This window comes from Trachurus japonicus, chromosome 3 (genome assembly GCF_045865225.1).
Source record: "Trachurus japonicus isolate A0001 chromosome 3, Traja_1.0".
NCBI lineage: Eukaryota > Metazoa > Chordata > Actinopteri > Carangiformes > Carangidae > Trachurus > Trachurus japonicus.
In genome coordinates this window covers 7,139,209-7,155,618 of record NC_140909.1, presented here as the reverse complement: position 1 = coordinate 7,155,618, position 16,410 = coordinate 7,139,209, and the positions used below count along the sequence as shown (strand labels likewise).

At 39.5% G+C, this 16,410-nt stretch overlaps 1 protein-coding gene across 6 annotated transcripts in view; it reads left to right on the top strand.

The window, feature by feature from the left end:
• gpc6a (glypican 6a) overlaps positions 1–16,410 on the top strand; it is a 200,104-nt gene that overhangs the window by 141,608 nt on the left and 42,086 nt on the right. For all 6 annotated transcript variants that reach the window (XM_085806128.1, XM_085806127.1, XM_085806126.1 and 3 more), the window contains one exon: positions 919–1,084. In XM_085806128.1, the coding sequence (XP_085662254.1) occupies positions 919–1,084 (166 nt within the window). The remainder of the gene's footprint in view (positions 1–918; positions 1,085–16,410) is intronic.

The window sequence follows — 16,410 nt, the reverse complement described above, 5'->3', positions numbered from 1 at the left end:
GACATGGCCCCACAACAAAAGGCACAGGCTTCACAAGGAATGGAGATGGACAGAGTTGTAAACCCCGTCCTGTCGTACAGTTTTATCTGGTGGCTTTTCACATTTCAGGCTTCAGAAGATGTGATGTTGTGTGGAGATATTTGTTTCAAGTGGGAATCACACTCCTGATTATAGACACTGTGGAGACCTCATGATGTGAAAATATCACGAACAGTGTTCTGCTTTGTATCGAGATCTCTCTCTACGTTAGCAATCATCGGCCTTGTTCACACTGCAACTCCAGGTTTTATTATATCCAGATTGTATCTAGCTTAAAGGGATAGTTCAACATTTTGGCAAATTGGCCCATTGTCATAATCCCTATAGTCTTAGGTGTAGGTTTGTTACCTTTATTTGTTGGTGCAAGTTATTTTTAGATCGGCGGAGCAGAGCTGCTCAGAGCTACGCTATGGAGGCTAATGGGATTTCTTGGTTTCCCTCATCAAACTCATCAAATACACAGTCCAACAACTCCAAAATGCACTCATGGACAAGTTGTGACCTGCACATTCACCACGCTATGAGATAATAACGGGCCGTTACAAGACTGAGTTGTGTTCGAGGCAAATGCAGAGACTGCTTGCCAAAAAACTGGCCTCAACGGGAACGTGCATCAGTGGTTTTGCATGAATTTACCTCGAAAACAGCTTGCGGCTCTGCTCCACCGTTCTAAAAATAGCTTGCACCAACAATTAAAGATAACAAACCTACTAGACTATAGGGATTATGGCAATGGGCCAATTTGCCAAAATGTTGAACTATCCCTTTAATGTTTTTGGACAGCCTGAACAACCAAAACCCACAGTAAAAAAAAACAAGGCCATAATGTCAGAATGTTAATAATTCCCTGATGTAACTGAATGCATCTTTGCCCCACAGGTGAATGTAGTGCCAGCGTGTGCCAGAGCCTTGACCAAGATGCTGTACTGTCCATACTGCCGCGGGCTGCCTGGGCTGAAGCCCTGTCACAACTACTGCCAGAACGTGATGAAGGGCTGCCTGGCCAACCAGGCCGACCTGGATCCTGAATGGAACGTCTTCATCGGTAAGAAAAACAAACAAAAAAATCCTGATTCATTCCTCATTTGCTCTCTTTGAAATTGTTGTAGGCGTCTGTCTGTCTATCTGTCTATGTGTCTATCTACAGGCCTATATCTGTCTCTCTGTCTTGTCTGTCTGCCTGCCTGCTTGCATGTTACTTTTCCCAGGCAAGTGTCTTTGAATAGTCTCTGTGGGACTTCAGTAGGATGTGCTGTGTTAGATTCAGCTTTAAAGGATTTACAGAGACAAAACTGAAATCTTATTTGTGCAACCATTCCTTCTTTTTTTTCCCTGTCTGAAATGTTGTTTGCTATTGCTGGAGCCCTGGCATAGTGCTTAAAGCTTTGGTCCCTGCTGTTTGGGATTGATAAAGGAGAGCAGATCCTAGGCAAACACATTTTCTATAGTGTTTCCAGCTGAGCTTGGTGAGTAATATAGCACTTCAGTTAGGCTGTAAGTAGCTGGCTGCTGTAAGCCCTCCTGTTAAATGGATACCAAGGAGGCACATAGAGTGTTCCCTCTGGATCTTTTGTAGGCCAGCGCTTTATTTGTTATGTACCCCAATCCCATCCTCCCACCCATACTAAGGTTTTTTTTTTTTTTTTAAATGGGGCAACATCTTTTTTTTTTTTTTTTTTTTAAGACATCCCTGAAGACTCTGTGTCAAGTGAACTGCTCTTCTAAGCTTTTGGCTGTTTTGTGACAGGCCTGTCGTTGGAGAAACCATCAGATGACGTACTGCTTGTTCTCTCTGATGGCACGTCTGAAGTCTCAGATCAACACAGGCCCCCGTGCACTGAATGAAATGTCTCACAGCTTTATGACATGTGTTAAAAAGTTAGTGTCTTGTTCGGTTGTGAAGAGGCAAATCTATTGCTGCAAAGGGACTCTGCGCTTGACAGTAATGGGAGAAGCTGTTGTTGCAACAGAATGATGAATCTGGTTCGACAAAAACACCCTTGAGGTGTAGACGAAGAGGATTTTTTAATTTTGAACCAGTTTTTTGTGCAGATGTTTTGTTTTTTTGTATAGACAGCGTTGCAGAGGGTATTATAATTAGAAATGTAGAACCCAGGGGATGTTTATTTTCACCATGAAAGACTCATTTTTTGATATCCACTGACATTTTGTATTCATTATCTGTTGCTAAAGAACTTCGATTTGCTTACTGTGCAGCTTGCAAGAAATATTGATTTGCCTTTCAGAGACAACTTCTAAATGTATCACAGGTCAGTTCTCACCACTGGAGCACGTCTTTGCATTATAGAAATTTATGGATTGAGCTTGTACGCGGTCTGTCATTGTCATCCCTTCAAATCATCACTTATTAGAGGGGGTTAGATTAGAAGCACAACCTTCAATTTTTTAAGAACCCGCGATAACATTTACCCCCAGACTCTGTCCATGCTGAAATGTCACTATTGACATCATTGATTAGTGAGGAGACTCAAGGCTTTTCATTTGGTTTTCAACTACGGTGTGAGAGATGTGGAAAATAGTCTGTAATCAGGGACCTTCATGTCAAGGATCTTTTTTTTTTTGTTCCCTCCTTTTTTTTTGAGAACATACAAAAAGGAAATAATGCCAAGTCGGCTCTGCTCCATAAGTGAAAAATGAAACCAGATAAGGATTAGATTTTTTTTCTTTCTCCCTCATGTATTAAATTTCCCTTACCTCATTCTCCCATTGTTGGAACAAACAAAAATTGAAGATATTATTTCAACATCTGTTTCTGGACTGAGACCCAGAGGCAGACACAATGAGCATTTCAGGCTAGTGCATTGTTCGATTTAGGTAAAATATAGTACATGAGTGAAGAAAACATCATCAATCAGTTAATAAACAGTAATTAATATATAGTTGATTTCCAATCACATGCTTGTAAACATGTCGAAGCATTGGTGTCAGTTGAAGGTTAACACTGACTGACATTTAGCCCACAATCTGCTGCCATGACAGTTAGACAATGTGTATCTTGCTCTATTGACAGATTTGTCTATGTCTGTCTACAGTCGGTCTGTTTCTCATCTATAGCTTCTCATTAGCCAAACACAATTACAGCCGCTAAGAACCCAAAATACAGCTAATTGTTATGTTGAAGGAAGAGACAAGACAATCGGGTTAACATTTATGTAAACATAACACTCTCCTCTACGGCGGTCTCTCAGTGCCAAAAAGCCAAAGTCATAACAACATTATATACTATAACCAAACAAAGTAATTACAGTAACTAAATACTACCTCAAAAGTAGCCGATCTCAATAAATTAGAATATCATGAAGAGTTTCAAGTTTCAATATTTCAATTGAAACAGTAAGCTTACATTTATACAGTAGATTCATTACACACAGACTTAAATACTTCTTTTAATTGTAATGACTATGGCTTATATACAGTATATTGTGAAAAAGTTCACCTGGAGCGCTGCTTTAAACTTCACTTGAAAGTGCAGATTTGAAACTCGCTCACAGTTTTTGTTTGACGTTGATAGACCGACCGTGTAAAACCAGAGATATGAAAGTTTGAATTTGATAGTACAAAAATATTTACCCAAGGGTAAAAGTTGGATGGGATGGGCAGACGTCGCATTTCTTTTGTCATGTTCATCTTTTTTTTTCATATTTACAAAAAGGAAAAGTGGTGGAGTCAGCAGATGCTCTACGTGATTTTTGTGTATTTCTGGACCAATAAAGTAGGTTAATGTGAAAAAAAAAAATGTCAGATCATATAGGTAAAGTTGTGCTGGAAAAAAAACATGCCAAACATGGGTATACGGTAAACTTTTTTTTATTTTTTATGTAGTATAAAATGGCAAAAGTATTCAAAACGGCCAAAATAGGCTCAGATCCCTAAGGGCTATAACACCAGGGCTCCATTCACTAAAGTATACAAATGTACAGACATGCCTGTAACATTTAGAAGCCGTTTTCATCCTGCAGAAATAAATGCATTGCACCCCGCACAACTTGTGACAAATGGAGCGCCAGAGAAATTACAGCTCGGTATCAATTTGCTGTTTTTCTTGCTCCCTATTACAATTTCATAGAACATTTATGGCGCGTTCCCTCATACCCAAACCAACAGCAGCTATCGGTGCTGACATGTCTGCAGACAACAGTTTTTTTTCTTAAGCGTAGAACAATAAATGGAGCGCACCCTATTATCTCTCCCTCACTCACTCTAAACACTTGAAAGTCACATCATGTTGCTGATTTTCTAATTTGTTGGGGAAAAATGAGGATCAGGATTTATCTGTCATCATTACGATGAAGGAAGAACGCAGAGGACACAGTGTGTCTCTTGAGGAACTGCAGGGATTTTATTTATTTATTTATTCATTAGTAATGCTGGTACAGAATGCACTATTTCTTAGTAACAGTAACAGCTCCCATTTATGTGTTTATAAAAGCAAACGTATGAAGTAAATTCACATAATAAGGCGGTGAAAATCACTTTGATATTGACAATGACACCAGCAGCACATGTTCACACACTGTATTTAAATTGGTTTAAAATATTGAATAAAAATATTCAGTGATGTGCTTTTGCTTTTGCTTTTGGAATTTGAAGAGGAAAATAAGTCGATAAAAGTCGAGGGCGGAAATGAATAAAAACAATAGAAACGGAACATAATTTCAGCTGTAAGCCAGTGAAGTCAACAGTTTCTTAAGAGCTCTAAATACTGCGCAAAGCTGTTAAAACCTCACTTAACATCCAGCATTAATAAGATCCAGAAGAATTTATGAGACATCAAACAGTGTAACATCAAACAAATCCACTACATTTACAGCCGTTAGATTGAAAGCAAATTCGAGGCAATCCAACAAATTAATGGCCACCAGTGATTTTTTAATATAGACTTATAAACACAAACAGTTTGGCATATTAACATGTCAGTATCACAGAGCAGCTTTGGAGGGAGGAGGAGAACAAACGTGGCTCTGTGCTGTGTTGTGTTTATTCCTGAAATCTGTGTAACATTGAGACGATAATGACCTTGGGGTGAACACTTTGATGCAGCCCCATGTTTCGCTACAGTATATGCAGAGGGAAAAGAAGAGTGATTACAGCCTCCATGTCATACATTTCAAAGTTACAGTCACAGTACAGTAGTTTACAGTTGGTAAAGGTTAGTGTAATGACTCCAGGCTGTGGATGGGAGACAGACTGGCAGTGAACAATGAGCACAAACCTCAGAAAGGATGTCACAAACCTGCTCGTACCAGTGCAGCGCGATCGTAGGCATGCCGGCTTTTAAGTGTGCGTGTTTGTGCGTGTGTGCGAGTGTGTGTGTGTGCTGTGTTCAGATGTTCAGGGAAGGAATTCATGGTTTGGCCAATGGATGAGACCGGACCATCAGTCACCTGCCATCATGACAAATTTACCCAGGTCTGCATCATGACAGACACATCATTATCATTTTTCTTGTCAGCACCTTGTTAAAATACCCTCAGAGAGAGAGAGAGAGAGAGAGAGAGAGAGAGAGAGAGAGATGCAGACAGTTGCTCTCAGGCCACAGTCTTCCAGCCTTACACCGTGATCACTGCCAGCTTTGACATGATAATCTCAGCCGCACACGGCTAAAACGAACCAGCAGATTTTAATTGACTGCTTCATAAACAGGTGGATAAATAGTGGTTAGAGCTGCCACATCGCAGCACCAGGGTGTGTGTGTGTGTGGGTGGGTGTGTGTGGGTGTGTGCAAGGGAGTTTGAACCTGCCAGTTGGCTTGAGCCTGTCTGTGGGTCTGTATTGAGTTTCCATGTTCTCTCCCTCTCTCTCGTGCCTCTGTTGTGTTCCCGGCGCGTTCTCCAGCTTCCTCCCACAGAGCAAAGACACGCAGGTTAGATTAACTGGTAACTTTTAAAGGGATAGTTCACCCAAAATTGAAATTTCAGAGTCCTCCGTGGCTTCTCTGAGTTACAGGGGGTCTCGGCGTAGCAGTGCATGTCCATATAACGGTTGCAAATGGATACCAACTGTCTTCATAACAAAAAGACACACCAAAAAACATCCAAATACCTCCATGCTGCTTGTATGTAATGTCCGTCTTGTATTGAAGCCCCAAAATGCGAAATTGTCCCGAAAAAATTAAATAAGTCTATATTTCAAGCTTGTTTTGTAGCGGAAGCTTCTCGAAGCTCCTCTTCCCAGTTCGTCAAATTTCGGTTCATCCAAATTGGAAATATAGCTTGAAATATAGACTTATTTAATTTTTTTCGGGACAATTTTGCATTTTGGGGCTTCAATACAAAACGGACATTATACGAGCAGCATGGAGGTATTTGGATGTTTTTTGGTGTGTCTTTTTGTTACAAAGACAATTGGTATCCATTTGCAACCGTTATATGGACATGCACTGCTACGCCGAGACCCCCTGTAACTCAGAGAAGCCACGGATAACTCTGAAACTTCTCCCAGCCCTTAGTCGACATGAGGGTGAGTAGATAATGATTGAAATTTCAATTTTGAGTGAACTATCCCTTTAAGTGCCTTTAAAGGTGTTCAGAAATGGCCGTTCGTCCTGTTTGTCACGCCTCCTTCCATGAGTTGCCGCACAAGTTTACCCGAGTAAGGAAAACTAATTTGATTGGTCGTTATCGGGATATTCAATGTTTGGGGCGGGACCGAGCTCAGTGTGTATGTGTGTGTGTGTGTGAGTGTGTCTAGCTAACGTAGCTAACTGTTAGCTTTCTACGTTATAGCTTGCTAACTTAGCTAGGGAGGCTAAGTGATGGACTGCAGGGATCTGGAGGAGCAGAGTGGAGTAGGGACGGAGGAGAGTTTGTGTCGGTGGTGGTGGACGAGTCTCCTTCATCATAGGCTACCCCTCGTTTTTCTCATTGATTGACGGATGACGGATCCTGATATTGGCTGATGAATCGTGAGCAACGTGACGCATAAATTTGTGCGCCTGCATTATCCAATGTGAAAAAAACCCAGATTTACTCAAATAGAATTTTGCACAAAGTTTGTGCTACATCGTCCGATAGATGAGTGATTACAATTACTAATGTTAAGACCCATAGTCGGCTCAAAATCAATTTTCTTTTCTGAATTATTTCTGAACTCTGAATGTGTTCTTCCACCATTTAGTTCCTAATACACAAAATCCCACAACACTCTGCATTGTACGAACGGTGGAAATGCTGTTGTGGAATTTAGTCAATGATGCAAAATGATTTAAATTATGATAACAATTATTAGTAAGTGTTTAAATTCTCACTTTGCTGCTTATTAAGCACAATGTTGATTATGTTAATCAACTCCTGGAGCTAATGTGAGGTTATTTAGCAGATAAACAGTCAGTTTCCATTGCAGCCTTTATAATTAACATTATAAGAAGCCTATGTTTGCCTGTTTCCATACTCAAGTGGTAAATTCATGCTATTGTTGTCAGTGTATGTGCAGCGCAACCCTGAAAGGCATAGCAACCATACAGTAGCTGAGCAGGTCTCAGTCTATACTATTTCAATGGATTTATAATGAAAGTAATGAACTCCCTCTAGTTTTAAATGAGACATGGTTTGTAAATACTATTGTATTCCCTTAATTATCACATGCTTTTTGCTGTGCCTGTGTATACACATTATTTCTCCTAATTGAGATATAAGCTTGACTTGTCCTCTGTTGAGTCCTTTGACACCACAGTGTAAGCAATCCTCATTGATTTTATTTGCTCATTTCTTTTTAATTGCATGGATTGTGTCCCGGTGTAACTGGATCTCCCCACATACCCACCAGTTCACCAGAATCCAAGCCAACATTTTTCTGTCCTCCAAGAAGGACTTTCTGTGAAGTGCGTGAGATTATGAAGACGAAACTCCCTGCCAGTGCTTTACTTTAAATGATATAGATAGCTTGGCAGGAGCTAAGCTCACGGGCTGCTTCCCTGCACAGTGGAGCCTTCAAGATGTGTAAATCCTTTACCTCTCTAAGTGTAAGAACCTACAGTGTCACTCAACATCCACGTGCTTTAATTATTCAGTGGACTTTAAAGTTCCCCAAGTATTACATGAAAAATATTGCATCTTTAAGGTAAATGTGAGACACACACACACACACACACACACACACACACACATAGACCCGGGCACTCAATCTGAGTGAAAATGAAGCATGATAGTTTCAGTAACAGACATGACAGGAACAAACAAGCCTATAGCTCGTGGCTTTCTGCCTGTCACAGAGCTGAAGGCTGGATGAGTCACTTAGCCTGGTGGAAATGATCTCCATATCCTCAGCATCATCAGGAACCTGGATCTTTTCTTTCTAATTGCTACTGGCTGTGCAGAATCTGCAAAATTCTTGCTATTCAGTATGCGACAGGAATGCTTATGCAGCTGCACTTAATATACGAGCAACATATCCTTTTCTTAATACTATGAGTTACCACAGCTGATGACCAGCTATGTTTTATTTAGTCATTTTTTATTTTCCCCACACACGGTATGCATACTGATGTTTATTCTCCTCATATTTTATCCTTGTTTTTTTGTTTGTTTGTTTGTTTTTTTCACATTGTTGTACACAGTTATACATTGTTGTTGTAGGGATATTGTTTATGCCTCTACAAAACAGTGGGAAAGACTGACTCAAAATTGACACCACTCCCATCTCTCAACAGTAAATATGATGCTATAATAAAAGCCAGTTAAAGTTAGCCTGAATAAAGACTAAAGGCCAAGGGGCACCTAGCCTGTCTCAGTCCAATTTGTCAGAACTCAAACAAAATCAATGTTTTCAGAAGAAGAAGAAGAAGAAAAATACTTTATTCCTCCCCTGGAGGGAAATTCAAATTGTCCAGCAGCTTACATAACCTAAAATGATATGATATAAATGCCAAGTAAACGTGTTTAGCCTAACAAATGGCACTGTGCATTTTGATGGCAGCAGGAATGAAGGATTTCACACAACAGAGACCAATTTTCCAATCTTTACACTAAGATAAGCAAAGCCTCATATTGACCAACAAAGTGGTGTCATCTTCACTTCTAACTCTGAGATAGAAAAGCAAATACATTTAATTTCTCAAACCTTTCTCCACAGTTTTGTAAATAATAAAGAACAAAACAAGGGCTGAAAGGCAGCAGGTAAACAAACAGCTGTAGTGGGGAAAAAAGTTGTGTATGGTGAAAAAAGACATGAGAGTTCATGTGTGTATCATTTTCTAAAATAATCTTCACATAATCTGAAGCCAATAAAACAAAAAAAAAGCCTCCATCAAAAAGTATTTGTTTCTGCTGTTATTAAGATGCAATCCAGCTGTAAGAGCATGAGAGAGCTCCCATGAAGACTCCCCAAAGACAGACAGATATGTTGACAAATTAGTCCCTGCAACTGAATCGCCCTTTGCAGCTGCAAAGTGGGAAAAAATGTGTTGGAGGAAACTTACTCTGACTTTCAGCAGAATAGTTTTGGCAGCGTTTGTCATTTGGACAGGAATGTTAAGAACAAGACTGGAGGAGGGAGGGTCGTGTCATTTTTTACCAGCATTACATTTGAATGTGTTTAAAACATCACTTTAACAAAGGTGAAGGGTGGAAGTCGTATCTTGTGAAGGATATTGATACTATATCAAACCTGTTGGAACAGTGATCGATGGGAACAAGCTGATACGGAGCTTCCGCATTTCATTTCCTGCCTGTCTATTTAATTCATAAAACAGTGCGAAACATAGGCAAGTCATTTTAAACCGTGGTGCTTAAAGTAAAAAAAAATAAAAAATACAAATGAGAGCACATTTGCAGAGACATAATGTGTTTGGTTGCGTGTCTGTGTTTCATTCAGAGAGACTGAGCCCTTCAAACAAAGGTCAGAGAGCTCAGAGGTCTGTCGGGACAAAAATTAATCCATGGCTTTACCCTCGTTTGTCTCTGTGGGACACTTTTAGGACAGGGATTGTTTTCAGACCATCTGCAGGTCTCCCAGTTGGTCTTCTAATTGTTTTGTTTTTTTAAAGAAAAGGAGTTTCACCACCAATGTGGCTTTGTACTTTTATAACAGTGTTGGACAAATGTGGGCTGTGTAAAAAAAAAAGAAAATTGATGCAGCTGAACCAAACATATTGTCTTCTTTCAAAATTCATAAGCACTTCATCTTTGTCATAACTGACAAAAACAAACAAAAGATGCAGTTTTGAAAAGTTTAAATATTAACACTTTTATCTTTTTTTCCCCATTTTTTTATTTATTTTTCTTATTTCACTTTTAAAACTCTATTTTGAACCGGTGTCATTTCCAAGACGCCTTCCCGTGATTAACAATTATTCACTGTGTCAGGGAAAATAAATAAATAGATGGAAGAGCGACAGCAGGAACAGACAACGTATCAAAGAACCGAACTGTTGTATTGAGGTGACACATTTGCTCGCTGAACAAAGCCAGTGTAGTTTCCTCTCAGCTTGTCAAACTTGTAAGCATGTAAACAAGAAAGTGCATCCCCGCTGCAGTAACGCCGTGATGCCTCCCTGACACGCAGCTACTCTCTATATCCAGTTGTTTTTTTGTGTTATTTCATGTTTACTAGAAAAAATGTATTGTTTGTGTACAAAAAGCACTTGTTGTAAAAAGGGACAAAAGATTTCTTCCTCCGAAGGGATTTTGTCAATTAATAAAATATCAAAAGGTTTACCTTCCAGGCATCTTCTCTTAATTGTTCAATAATTATTACAAGCAGAACATAAAGCAGTCCCTCCAGACAAACGTGATAATGCAATTGCATAATTCAACGTATAATCAGCCGAAGTCAGCATATACTATGCAGGGGTTGCATTTTTTGCCAAGATGCCGCACTTTTGCAGCATAAATCACAGATATTCGTGAAAAATGCGCAAAATATGCATTTCTGTTGCAAAAAGGTTACATATATCTTCGTAGTAAGTTAAAAAATGTTGCATGTTTACTGAACTATATAAGTCAGGATGCTTTTCCGCTGTTTTACTGTACTAACCCTCCTCCTGGCCATGTGCATTTGTTTACAACGAAGCCATTGAAAAATCAATCAATAGAGCAGATAATGTTATCATATACGATGTGTATATTTGTGTAGTTTAATCTGTCATAAACAAGAGGTTACGGGTTACAGGGCGTGTTTTCAGCTAAGAGACGCAATAAGTGACGTGCACGTGGAAGGCAGAGAGCCTCCATTGTCCTTCGTAAGTTAAGCCATTTATTAAACCATCACAATTACTCCAAAGCTGTTTAAGTAAGGTTAAAATGTAGCAGAGTAGCAGAGAAATGTAGCAATGTAATTAAAGAGTTCCTCTTTAATGTCGTGAAATGTTATTGCCTCATCAAATCAGATTTTTTGCCAGCTCCCACTGTTTTTGCAAGTTTCCACAATTTCACCGCATAAAATTGCATAAATACGCAATTCCATCCCATTTTTTTGGAAAACCCACCACATAATCAAGTATTTATGCCACTACACACAAAAAAACTCAACACAGGTGTCTTCATGATATGTACTGGACAGTTAAAGCCCATTGACCTTGGAGAAAATGATCAAATTCACACACTGGTTTTATAAAACATTTGTCACAATGAGTGTAATTTCCGCCACCGTCGGCGATGCAGTAATCAGTCATCACTGGGAATTTATGCAGGGTGTCATCAACTTCCATTGTCAGATACATAGCAGATACATTGCATGCAGACGTTTTCTCCAGTTTGCACTGGCAGATGGTGAAAGTTTTTTTTTTTTCATTTCCATCACTGCAACTCTGAGTCATTGAGCAGACTTGCATTATGTTCATCATTTCCAATGCGACGCAATTATCCTCCATTAATCCACATCAACACAGGAAGTGCAATTATGGCAAGAAGAACACAATGTTGGTGAAGCAGTGTCGTGGCATGAGCAGGAAATGACTGAGGTACAGTCAAGACTCTGTGGATGTGGGTACAGTATCAGTGTGGGTTATCAGTGTACACAACATTATATCATACAAATGCAAGTCATGGATGTCTGTTATGTTAATCTTCGGTTTAGTTTACCTACAAACGCTCCCTGAATAAAAGACTCACAAGCAGAGCCAGGGGATGTTTCAAGATGTATGTTGATGTCATTAAGTAACACAAATACTTACTGTTGAACTAAACTTATAACTCCATAGCGACTCTTATCATTTTAGCATCGTATCTCCCATAACACCACGTCATGTTGTTATAAACATTCTATGATTTGTTTGGTGTGAGTCCAGAGGGCGACTGGCTTCCCTTCGCATAACCCTGACTAATCACACTTTGGCAGTGGCGCGACAGTAGCTTCATCTGACTTTTTTTTTGTGATGATAACTTCGACCCAGCCTCCTCTGAGACGTGACATTATTTCTACAGAAGGCGTTTATCGCTCACAGACACTTTAGTTTCAGTTGGAGGGGACAGTGTTTACCTGAATGAGGATGTGGAGGAGGACAGATTGCAGCTAGAGCAGAGAGTATTTAGTCCAAGTGTTTTTTTTTTATTAAAATACATCCTTGAAGTTGGGCTTCATTGTCCCCGTGGTAAAGCTCAATGGAAGCACGGAGCCAAGGCAATTTCTCAAAATGACTCAGTTAAAAGGATTTCAATACGGATTTGATAATGGAATCATTACTTTTTGTTTAAAATGAAAATATACTATTTGAATACCTTGCAGTTCTCCATCCTCTCTGTCATTGAAGAGATTACCAAACCATGAGCCACATATAGGAGCTACCAGCTCACATAATTGGGAGTGAGACACCTTTAAATCCTGAAGACCCTGGTCACACATGATGATTTTGAACAGACTGGACCGTTTCTTCACTGAATTCAGGATTTAGACCAGACTTGACAGTCCAGTCCTCCCATTGACTCCAGAGCAGCCAAGCAGAGCCCAGTAAGATTTCTTTTTCTGTGTTATATTTCACCAGTCTGGCTCATGATTCGTTTATAAAATCATACCTCAAGGAAATCAGCAGTGAGCCTGGATCAGTAGCTGCCAGTAAAAACTATAAATGGAGTGAAAGCGGGCATATTCTGTAGACTCACTCACTTTTTGGCAGCGTTTTTTCAATGTCACTGTTTTAATCTGTATAGTTTCTCCACAATGGGCAAGAAAGCAGACAGCACATATATTATAACTGATTTTATAGGCACCTGCTCAGGATGAATCCAGTATTATGTGACAGAAATTGATCTTACAGTGGGTGTATTTATTGAACACTCCAGCACCACTCACCACATTAAAATTGTATTGACTATGCAGTGACCAAAAAGTAAAAGCAGTTAATGTGACCTACTGCAGAGACCCGCAGCAGAAAAAAAAAAATCCTGAAAGTTCATAAAACAGTCATAAAATGTTAAGAGAAATGCTGCTGATGATTAGGAATGCCCTGTATTTGTTTCTCAGCTTGTTCACATAAAAAGTTGTTGATGTCTCACATGAATGACTGCCGTGTGTGCCCCAAGAGACTCTGCAGGTAGTAAATTGGAGTCTCGCCAACTCCCTTGGGGTTTGAAAGGGGAAAAAAACAAGTTTCCCATTAGAAAATAACCAAGCATGTCGCCCTGAAGCCTGAAGCTAGAAGACAAAGGGGAAAAAAAACGTTGGCACAATGCAGCCAGCAGTGAGGATATGCCAACACATCTCTAAAAGTGTCAGGAAGAAGATTTTCTATCTGTTCATAAATAAGGCAAATAAATTCATAATTTAAAATTATAATCGCATAAAACCAATGAAACAAATATAACAGTCAGCTGTGAAAACCAAATGAATCTATACCAAGGGACTCCAAAACTGCAGACCACAGACTGGAGACGACGGTAATAAAAGTCCAGATTATCAGACCTGACCTCTAACAATGGCAGCTGAAGAGGGGAAACAGAAAAGCAGGTCAGGTAACATTGAAAAAATATGAATACATGTGACTCAAACTGTGCTTCAGTGTACATGCACCATTAGAAACCCCAGGTTCAAAGGCATTGAGAAGTCAACTATAGTGGGCAGTGCTGCAAGTACCAATAACATTTTCCATGGAAATATTTCTAAAACTCAAATGAAACGTGTGTTGACAATCCAAACCCGAGAGCCAGAGTAGACAGACAAGACAAATATACAAGACTTCCCCCCCGAGGCGAATCTGAACAGAATAAAAGTCAGAATATTCAATACTGAATATTCACATGTGAATATTCTGACTTCAAAACAAACAAAGTCTACATTGTTTGCGAGCCTGGGAAATGATGCACGCGGAATGAAATTGCTACTTGAACCCTTTTGAATAAAGTCTCCATCCCTGGTCTCTGTTGAAAGGTGACTCTTTGGACTTAGCACTCCAGTCACAAACCTGTGTACCTGCGCCAGATATTTAGAGGAACAAACAAGTTCTATTTTTGTCTCCGACGCTGTTGTTCCTACGTGTGGTTTATCAAGCTGGAATAAGACGACTACCGGCCCACTGACATTGACAAACAGGATCCTGGACGGGCGGCTGGAAGGCACTTGACACTTTACGTGACTGCACAGTGGTGACCAAATTAAATAGTAAAGGGTACAGATGGCACAGATGGTGGGAGCTAAACATTGTGCAAAATTGAAAGAGCAAAGCCTAGCGCACTATAATATGTCATATTCTTTGCAGCCCCCTAATGATTTATGGTTGGAACAGATTAAAATTTAAGATGCTTTCCATCAACAGCCCATCATTTTTAAAAAGTGTTCCCGTATGTGACATAATTTCAGAAGTTATTTAAGCATGTAGAAGTAAGCCTTTCTCATAGCACTTCATATGGCTGACTCATACTCGCCATCCATCAAATATTCATTAAGCTATATGAAAAATAGCTTGTCAGGACTCAGTTGAGGATATCATTTAAGTCTTTTTACGAACAGAATTCGCTGCAAATCTTCTACCCCCCCTCTCCATTCTCATTGAATTCCACTGAGGCTTTTTTTTTCTCTGCCGGAGCATTAGAGCAGTAGCTGCTCTGCTAAACATAGGCAGCTGAAGACTTCACAGGACTCGGGTTGGCCCCCTGCAATGACCTCCAGCCAGCTCCTGATGGAAATCTAACCAAGCATCACGCCCAATTTGAAGCTCCAGAGTAAACAAACAGGAGTGCTCTTCAAAGGCACAAGGCACTACCAGACAGAAGAGTCTATCTGTGGCTTTATTCTCTCGGCACTTGAAGAGCACAGGCCTGTCTCACAACGCACAGCTCAACACATGTTTTCTTGGAAGAAGAAGAAATTAGTTAAAAAATAAAGGATCTGATTGAATGACGGGTGGGTTTTGTGGTGAGGAGTAGGAGGGAGAGTCACTCAGTTCAATTCAATTCACCAAATGTAGATTTTCTTTATATGTCTGTAGTGGGAAATGAAATGCTCTTAATTAAAATAAACAAGATCAGATGATATCCACTTCTCTTTCAGAAGCACAAAATGAACGTCAGAGAGTCGAACCCCAGAGCTAAGGTTCACCTTTCCTCCATTGATATTGAAGTTGTGTCTAATTTGCTTTGGTAAAAGTCTTTATATGTTTCTATTATTTACCTTCCAGTGTATGTTAAATCTTTTTGTTGAAAAGCTTCTGGCCAGTGGTAATGCTTTCCTTTGTCTCGCTTTGGTGCTGCAAATTTACATCCTTCCTTTGGCTTCACTTGTTCGACTGATTGTCAGCTGGCGGCAGGAAAGCACAAAAACACAACAGTGCGAAATGAAGAAGACAGGAGCCAGAGAGGAATGGTGAATATAAATGATACTAAATTTAAGTTTCCTGAGGAAGGAAACTTACATTTTTAAATCTTCTCATCTAACTTGCATTTTTCTAAATCATCAAACATTTCTTTGAGCAATCTCCAGTAACAAAAATTATTGAATCAATCATCGAATCGAATGATGCTAGTGTTCTTTATATGTATGCTTTAGTTCTGCTTGCATCAATTTCATATTGGAGAGTTTCTCTGTTTGTAAAGTTGCAGCCTGAACTAAATTATCAGTTTAGATCTGATTGTTTGAGTCTTCTTGGTTTAAGATGTTAATTTAATACCAAGATACTGACGCTCTGAAGTCTCGTCTGAAATACAATAATTGTTTGATCAGATCTTACTCTGTCGACCAGATTTCTGCCAAATCTGTAGTTAACTCTTTTCTAATATCTTGTCAACAAACAGAAACCTTTGTCCAATGGTGCTGGCAATGATATCTGTGTGTGCTGCTTGTAAATGCATTCTTAAATACGTTTCTATCTGTTTCTGATGAGGTTGGATTGCAGTGTAGCTGCATAGCTCAGAGGCCCTCGATATTATTACGATTTAATTCAGCGTTAATTGACAACACCAGGTTTACACATTAATCTTTATGCTT